The sequence below is a fragment of the Belonocnema kinseyi genome, chromosome 2 (genome assembly GCF_010883055.1).
Source record: "Belonocnema kinseyi isolate 2016_QV_RU_SX_M_011 chromosome 2, B_treatae_v1, whole genome shotgun sequence".
Classification (NCBI taxonomy): domain Eukaryota; kingdom Metazoa; phylum Arthropoda; class Insecta; order Hymenoptera; family Cynipidae; genus Belonocnema; species Belonocnema kinseyi.
The window spans coordinates 112,589,796-112,599,433 of NC_046658.1; the positions used below are offsets into that span (position 1 = coordinate 112,589,796).

The window sequence follows — 9,638 nt, forward strand, 5'->3', positions numbered from 1 at the left end:
CCAAGTGATTTTATTTCAGACCTAAATGATTAATTTTCTGGATATTTAACTGGAATAATTGAATTTGTAACGGAAAAGAAGAATTCAAATTTTAAACAAATAGTTGAGTTTGAGCGCGCCTAGGGCGCGCGACAGTTGAATCTCGCGCTTTGCGCTCGGATATTTATTCTTTGCATTTGGAATGCTTGAAAAAAACTTTATCAAAAAGATCTCTTTTATATGGCAGCATTTATATGCGTCTTCATATTCTGAATTGTCTACTTACTTAAGTATAGTCAAATATTAAGTTTCTCAAAGCTCTGTAGGCTTTGAGGTACACATTCTCATCGTGAAACTGGCGCTGCGCGCTCGATTTCCGACAGACATTTGTAAACAGGGTTTGTTGGATTTTTTTCTCGTAACTTTCGTCGTTTTTTCACACATTTAAAAAATTTTTTTTTTCAATGTTATTTTTCACGAATAAAACAAAAGGTACGCGTCCTATCAAGGAGTGATTCTTAACGAAATGGTGGATCTTTTTTGGGATAACCATTTTTGTTAATTCATCTTTTTTCGTACCCTACATAGTTTGCCCATAAAATGGATTTTTTTATTTTCCATTATTTTTTGTGCAATCAAAATTTGAATTTTCGATTTTTGAAGAAAATCCAAGAATTGGTTATGATAATCTTGTAGGGCTTTCAAAAAAAAAAAATGTTTTTCTTCTCTTGACTTTTTTTTATATCGTGCATTTTTCGGCTTCGAATTTTGATTTTCGGTTGATTAAACAAATTTTGAAAACGCTATAACTCTGAGAATTTTCTTTTTATCGAAAAAAGTCATAAGGATAAATTGTTTGTTCCTTTTAAGACTATAAATATCCGTACATAGAATTGTCAAATTAAAAAAAAAGTGGTCTCAAAAATTTTCAAAATGCGCTCACTTTTTGAATTTTTATCAACAATGGCTGGTTCACAATTCTAATACTTTCTCAATCATAAATGATGAGAATGTAAAAAGATAAATTTACAACAAAAGATAGAATAGTTCCATTTTCAAAGAGATGAATTTTCAATTAAAATGATGAATCTTGAAAGAAAAAAATTAATTTTAAACAAAAAAGTATAAACTTTAACCGCAAGTAGTTGAATTTTTAACTTAAAAAAATACACATTTGTAATGAACAAGATAACAACATTTTCTGTTATAATTCAGAACTTTGAAGCTACTTAAGGGCATGTGACACAGCTAAATACCTATATTACCGACCTCACTTTTTCAGTTCACTGAATGTTTTTTTAAACCTAAAAACTTTTTTTATGAATAAAATATTGAACTGAAACTTTGGAAAATGTATTAGAGTAAAATAAAGTACGTATAGGTACTTGATTTTGGTAGGAACTTCACTGAAAATTATTTCATCTTTTTTCTGAACCTCGACATTTTTTGAACGTTCGAACTTTTTTTATACATAAAATATCGGTCTCAAACTTTGAAAAACGCAAGAGCCGAAAGAAAACAACGTTTAAGTACAAAGCTTAATAATAAAAGATGTAAAAAAAATATATTTCAACTATCAATTCCATCGGCATCAGCCGGTAACGTTGTACAAGAAAATACAAACCCTGGCGGCCACTAGACGAGGCTCTAGAGGATTCGTATTTTCGTGTACAACGTTACCGGCTGATGCCGATAGAATTGATAGTTGAAATGATTCTTTTTACATCTTTTATTATTAAGCTTTGTACTTAAACGTTGTTTTCTTTCGGCTCTTGCATTTTTCAAAGTTTCAGACCGATATTTTATGTATAAAAAAAGTTCAAATGTTCAGAAAAAAGATGAAATAATTTTCAGTGAAGTTCCTACCAAAATGCAGTACCTATACGTACTTTATTTTACTCTAATACATTTTCCAAAGTTTCAGTTCAATATTTTATTCATAAAAAAAGTTTTTAGGTTTAAAAAAACATTCAGTGAACTGAAAAAGTGAGGTCGGTAATATAGGTATTTAGCTGTGTCACATGCCCTTAAGTACTTTTTTCTAATTTGGAAGAGAGAACTTTTAAATTATAACGAATTCTAACTTGGAACAAAGATTTTTAAACTCTTTCTTCTAAATCCGAATTATAACTCTTCAAACAAAATTCTCCGCGACTTTATACAAAGAAGAAATCACTTTTCTAAATTGACCAAAATTATTAAAATAATGAAACTTGAATTGTACTGCGATCAGATGTAAATTCCCGGTCAAGTCGCCACCAAGATTATACTTAGAGAATATAATTTATATGAACCTGCTCATTCGCTTCCTCTTAACTGCAGTTTCCAAACCATTTTGTATTTGACCTACGCCTCTGTTCAGTCCAGCTTGATTCGTGTCCTTTAGAATCACATTATATCCTTTATCAATACTCACTTGAGCAATACCAGCTCCCATTAATCCAGCACCAAGCACGGCAATTGTTCTGCAACAAAGTATGTAAAAAATAAATACAGAAATGTAAACTAACAATCCTTATTCAAGATGTCTACACAAATCCTGGAAAAAAATCCCCCAACAATTCCAGGTTTTTTCCAGACATTATTTTTATATTTAACAATCAAGTCGGAATATGTGAGAAGACTGAAAAATCCCGAAAAGTAAGATTCTCGACAGTGTCAAATTCCCGAATAATAAAATTGCCGAAATTATAAATGTTCAAAAAATATTAAAATCCCCAAATAATAAAATTTCCAAACTGTTTATAATATTATCGAATTTGAAAAATCCCGAATTTAAGCAATTAAAAAAATAGTTTTCTTATCGTTTAAAGTTTTTAGAAATTATTTTTTGAATTTAAAATAACAATATAATTGCAAAATACGTATATATTTCTAGGTGATAATTTTTGTTTGAAAATGGGCATAGTATTTTTTTTTTAATGTAATATGAAATTTCTTTTTTTCGTTTGAGGTGCGTATGTTTTTAAATTTATTTTTAAATAAAATTTGTATTCAATCATTTTAGTTTTAAATTCAAACAATAATTTTTTTAAACTTTGAAAGTATAAAAAAACGTTAATAAAAATATTTGATTATTGTTTTTTTATTAAATAAATCAATAATTATTATTAAAAAATCAATTTTTTCCATTATCTTAGTTCACGAATTAAAAAATTCGGAATTTTTATGTTTCAGCAATTTTATAATTTTGGCAATTTTATTATTCGAGAGTTTTCCAATTCGGAAATTTTATTTTACGGTATTTTTCATTCGTACCCAATATGTACATAATTTCACGAGTACTATATAAATAATACTTTTTTTTGTCCTTGTGAAAAGTTAAATGTGTCAAAATAGTACTATTTACATGTAAAATTAAATAACTGTTTTTTTATTCGTGAGAGTAACTTTTTTTAAATATATATGAATTTTTAACCAAATTAAATTTACAACCAAAATGATTCATTTTCAGTTAAAAATGATAAATTGACAAACAGAAATTGAACAGTTAAATTTTCAATACAAAAAAAAAACAAATAATTTCCAACCAAAAAAATAAATTTTCAACTAAAATGATGGAATATTACATTGGAATAGTTACATTTACCAAAAAGATGAACTTTCAACATGGAAGATTAACTGCTTACTAAAAAGACAAAATTTGAACAAAATACATTAATGTTTGTTCAAACAGTTGATTTTTCAACAAATAAAAACTCCATTTTTCATCAAATAGTTGAAATTTTACCTAGAAAATAAATTAATTTTCAATAAAAAAATACGACTTTTAAACTTAAAATGTAACAAGATAGATGAATTTTAAACTAAAATGATGTAATATTCAGCTCCGTTAAGTTAATTTTTAGTTGAAAAACATTAATTTTCAACAAAGAAAAATCATTTCTTACAAAAAAGACCAGTTTTTAACAAGATAGATGAATTTTCATCAAAACAGTGAAAAATTTAAAAATAAAATTATGGACGTTCTACTACAATAATTGAATTTTAAACCAAAAAGATTAATTTAAAAAAAAAAAGAGGAATAATTTCAGACCAAAAAGGCGAATTTCCACAAAAATATATGAATTTTCCAGTTAAGATGATAAATCTTCAACTAAAAATTAAATTCTGTAACATTTTCAGTTTAAACAAATTATTTTCAACTAAAATTATGGAATATTCAACTGGAATAATTAAATTTTCAACTAAGAAAAATAATTTTCAACGAAAGAGATGAACTTTTAACTAAAATGTTGGAATGTTTGACTGCATATAGTATATTTTCAGTCAAAAAGATTAATTTTCTACCAAAAAGATTAATTTTTTAAGAAAAGACATGAATTTTCAACATAAAAAAAAATTTTATAGTCAAAAATTGAATATACATATTTTTAGTTAAAAAACTGGATGCTTAATCAAAGAGATACATTTTTAATTAATAAAAAAAATTAATTGTTAACCAAAAACAAACAATTTTTCAAGGAAATAGTTCAAGTTTTACCTGGAATAGTTAAATTTTGAGTGATGACAAATTTTCAATACAAAAAACGAAATTTGAACAAAATAGTTAAATTCCTAACTAAGTAGTTGAGCTTTCATCAAGTAAAGACGAATTTTTAACAAGAGTTGAAAATCTTCAACCAAAAATTAAATTATCTTACATTTTCATTTTAAACAAATTATTTTCAACTAAAATTATGGAATATTCAACTGTACTAATTAAATTTTCAGTTAAAAAATTAATTTACACCAAACAAAATTTGAATTTTCACAAAAATAGTTAAATCCAGTAATATGGAGCTAGTTTTAAAAAAAGAACAAAATTATTATTAAATTTTATAATAAAATTTAAACAAAAAATGTATGCATGCTCTCGAAAAAATTCCCAGACTTTTTCAGGGTTTTTTTTCCAGGTATATAAAAATCCCCTGACAATTCCAGGTTTTCTAGGTGAGTAGACAGCCCTGTTATTATATATCCCTATATTATAAGATTTTATTGCACAAATGTTATCTTACTTCACAGCACTCTTCGGAGTTCCGAATCTGTTCTTCTTGCAGGTTGTCTGGCCGAAGAAGAGACTGACAAGACCTTTACTCTCTGGAGTAACTGCCAATTGACCGAAAGCTTTCGCTTCTGCTTCATAACCCGCACCTGGTCCTTTATCCAAACCCGTGCGAATAACCTCCAAGATTTTCAAGGGAGCGGGATACAAACCGTTAGTTTGTTTCATGACTTGAGCTTTCGCTTTTTTGAAAACTAGATCTTTTACGTAGTCCACCGAAAGGACCAAGTTTGTAAGTTTCTCAACTAATGATTTGGGTCCTCTATTGACTTTCAGGTTTCCACTAGCAAGATCCTTCGCTGTTTTAATCGCAGTTTCTTCCAGATACTGCATTGTGCTAAAGTAAAAATTACAAAAAAATTAGTAAAATTACATTTTTTCTGTTATTTTTACTTATTCAGGGCTCAGATTCACTTCCGATACCAAAACTAGTGTCAATAGTGGCACCCATTTTTTAACCCACAAATGGTACACTCTAACCCAGCATACGTAAACGGTACACTGGTGCGAATTGGTTTGTTTGCAATGTTAATATTAAATATTTAATATATTGAACATATAATAAACAACTAGCATATATCACGCATATTCAGCATATATATTTCATATATGTGGGGATAATCCGCTGCAGCTGTGTTTGCGTAAATGATAACAAAATGAAAAAACTTCAGGTGCAAATTCGCACCAGTGTACCGTTCAGGTTTAAAATAGTATCAAAATTATGACATCAATGTAAAAAAAATCAATAACATATTATATAAAGAGTAAGCGTACAGATGAAATTAATTCTTAAACAGGTTCAATTTTTTTCTTAAAGTATAAGCCATATAACAATTGAACAAAACTAGATTTCAAGGAAATTACATCAAATTATATTTATAATTTTAAATTATATGCAGATATTTTGAATTTCTAAAGATTTTATTCTCGAAATTCTAAACTTAATTTATAGAAGTACTATTTAGATATTCTTTTATCGTTTGTAATAATTTGGTGTAAAATTTCTTTTACCAGAGTTGCTCGAGGATTTTAATTTCCAAATTGCAGATTATTTTAAGGACATTCACAGAAAAATCTAAATTGTTCCATTCTAGAAAAGTAAGAGGTCTTTAGAGGATGAGACAAATATTAAAAACTCTGATCAACATAATTTAAAAAAAAAATGTAACTCTGATTTTAAAAACACTTTGACAAAGACAAATGAAATTTTTGAAAATTAATTTCTACTTCAGTAATGTCAATAAAATTAATAAATTTCTTCTGAACGTGATAAATTTTATTTCAAAGTGCTTTTAAATTCCATGAATTTCACCATGTGTTATTTAAAAATAAATTGATTCACGTGTAAAATATTTCTCTTCTCAAAATTTTTAACTTATTAGTTGCATTAATTTTAAATTAGACCAGTTTATAGTTTTCATGGATTTTGAACTTAAGTTGCGTGAACTAAATTTGTTTGTTAAAAACAATATTTTGAAATAATTTCATAAAATTATATTAATAATTTTGAATTCTATGCAGGAATTTTGAAATTCTGGAAATTCTATACTTAATTTATAGAATTGATTTTTTTATATTTTTTTATCATTTGAATAAATTTGGTATAAAAATTCTTATTTAAATTTCTTAGACCAGGGTCGTTACTGAATTTTAATTTGTAATTTTTAAATTATTTCAAGGGTGATTTACAAAAAAATCGATATCTTACACTAACAGTTCCATCCCAGAATGTTAGAGAGTTTAGAGGAAAAAACAAATTTCATTAAACTAGAATTAAACGCATAAAATTAAATTAAATTACACTTCACTAGCAAATTATATTTGCACAAATAATATTAATTCTTAAACACATTCATTTTTTTAAGTTATAAGGCATACCAAAATTTAACAAAATTATATTTCAAAGAAATTAATCAAAGTTATATTAATAATTTTGCATTCTATGCAGGTTTTTAAAATTTTTGAAATATTTTATTGCTTACATTCTAAACGTAATTCATGGAAGTGCTTCTTATATTTTGCTTTAATTTTGGATGAAATTTTGAATAAAAATTCTTAATTTAATTTCTTACACTAGGCTGGCTGCAGAATTTTTATTTCGAAATTTCAGACTTATTCTGAGTTTTTTTCAAATGTAATTTGTAAATTCTAAACTTTGCGCTGACAGTTCCCCTACAGAAAAATTTGACTTTTAGGAGAGGAAAATTTCATTGAGGAAGAATAATCGCATACAATGAAACGATTGAAGCTCTAATTTAAAATATTTGCAAAGATAAAGAAAAATTTTGATAATCTGTTCCTACTTTACAATGTCTACATCTATTATTTCAGATTAAATTGATTCGCCTCAAAAATATTTATTTTTAAAATTATAATTCCATGAACTTGAATTATTGTCAAATTAGACACAATTGAAGATTCTAGTTTTTTAAATAAATTTAACTTCTTAGAAAGTGGAAAATTTCAATGTTGTGTTCCTTTAATTCCAAATTTATTCTTTTCCATAATCGAATATTTTATATTTGAATTCTTATTAATTATTGAGAATAATTTTAACTATTTTCAAAACATAAAATGTTCACATTTTTCATAATAATAAAATATGAATGCTTTCGTTTATCAATGTTTATTATTATATCCACTCACATTAAAACTCTTTCAATTTGATATTTAATTAATTGTTGAATTATATTCAACTGAAAATATAGTGAATATTAAAAATTTCATTTGAAAAATATACTTTGTAACAGTACGATTATAATATCAATTTTGTTCACTTTTTAATAATCGAATTGGAAATTATTTGGTTTCAGACGTTTTTGACTTGATACAATTTTGAAAGATTTTTCTCAAAACGGTCGAAATGATCGTAAAATACGAAGCTTAAAAGATACAGAATTTAGAATATTTTAAATTAGTTTTTCTATCTTTGGGACTATTATTCAGTACACAATCTTATATATCTCAGACTGGTTGTTTTTTAAACATATAAAAAAATTCTCGGCCATCTTCCGGTTTTTTCCTGATTCGCAAACATTCCTCGCGGTTCATGAAATTGAAAAATTCCGATTCTAAAAATAAAAAAATTTCTATTTGAAGTCATAAAAATTGAGCTGCAAATCATTTTAAGCAATTTTAAGTTTGAAATATTTCAAATTAAACGATTTTAAATATTTCTTAAAATTTCCTTAAAATCTTCCAGATTCATTTTTGACAATTCTGGAAATCTTTTCAAATCCTTTTTAAATATTCTCTTAGAATTTATTTTTCAAAATAAGTAATTTTCAATTTTCCTAGGAATCTCAAGAAAAAGTTTTTTATTCTTGCGAAGCCTTTCATATTTTTTAAAAAGCTTCTAAATTTTGGTTTCGAAATCCACAAAATTTGATATTATATTTTAAATTAGGTCTTGGGCCATTTTCAAGAAAATTTTGGTACGAATAGCCGGATTTTGCCTGTATACGTAGACATTGTGTTTCGTTTTAAATATTTGATTTATAATTACTGATTTTACATGAGCAATAAAATATCTCTGAACATAAGGCAATTGTTATTTTTATTCATTAAAAAACTTTCAAATTGTATACCTAAACAATATTTTTAATTTAATGAAAGCCTTTAATTATAATTATAGTTTATAAAGTTTAAATCGGACTCTTACATTTGTTTGACTACTAAGATTTTCTAATTGAAACAGTTTAATTTTCAACGTTCAAATCTATAAATTCTTAAATTTTTAACGGATTCCAAATCGTCTTGAAAAATATATTATTATTCCCTTTTAGGTCTTTAAAACTACATTTAAAATTCTTTAAATGAAAAATGTACCCTTAGAAATTAAAATCCAAAATAGAAAATTTGTAAGTGAAAGATTTTTGAATTACGCATTATAAACTAAATGATATCATTATTTCAAATTAGTTCAAACAGTGATATTAGTAAAATTACACTTTTTTCGCTATTTTGAATTTTCTATTATGTGCACTTTTCTTACTTTTCTTCCGGTGAAGCAGTTCCAGGTCCCAATCTATTCACAAGAAGATCGACCACACCGAATTTTTTCGCTTTATCAGCTTTCAGACTTTTTCCAGTCAAACACATGTCCAATGCATTTGGTAAAGAAACTAACTTCGGTAGTCGCTGTGTCCCACCTCCGCCGGGAAGAACGCCCAGCATTACTTCTGGCAAACCTAAGCTCGTTTTTGAGTCTTTAACGGCGAGACGATAGTGACACGCCATAGCGACCTGACAGTATGTTACATATCGCATAAATTTGGTATATGGTTAATAATAATTAAAGATGGAAAATAAAGTACTTAAAATTAAATTCGGGCAAATAATTGTCAGAGTAGGTCACTTTTACTAGTAGATCATTTAAGATTATTGGAATATGCATAAAAAGGTGTTCTTAAAACTTTAAGGGCATGTGACACAGCTAAATACCTATATTACCGACGACAGTTTTTCAGTTCACTGAATGTTTTTTTGAACCTCAGAACTTTTTTTGTATATAAAATATCGAGCTGAAACTTTGGGAAATCTATTAGAGTACAATAAAGTACGTTTAGGTACTGCATTTTGGTAGGAACTTCACTGAAAATTATTTCATCTT

The 9,638-nt window shown here is 26.4% G+C and overlaps 1 protein-coding gene across 1 annotated transcript in view; it reads right to left on the reverse strand.

The window, feature by feature from the left end:
• LOC117167260 (trifunctional enzyme subunit alpha, mitochondrial) overlaps positions 1-9,638 on the reverse strand; it is a 30,528-nt gene that overhangs the window by 13,467 nt on the left and 7,423 nt on the right. Inside the window, exons 4-6 of the mRNA XM_033352065.1 lie at positions 9,021-9,271; positions 4,980-5,363; positions 2,274-2,444 (exon numbers count right to left, since the gene is read on the reverse strand). Of these exons, the coding sequence (XP_033207956.1) occupies positions 2,274-2,444; positions 4,980-5,363; positions 9,021-9,271 (806 nt within the window). The remainder of the gene's footprint in view (positions 1-2,273; positions 2,445-4,979; positions 5,364-9,020; positions 9,272-9,638) is intronic.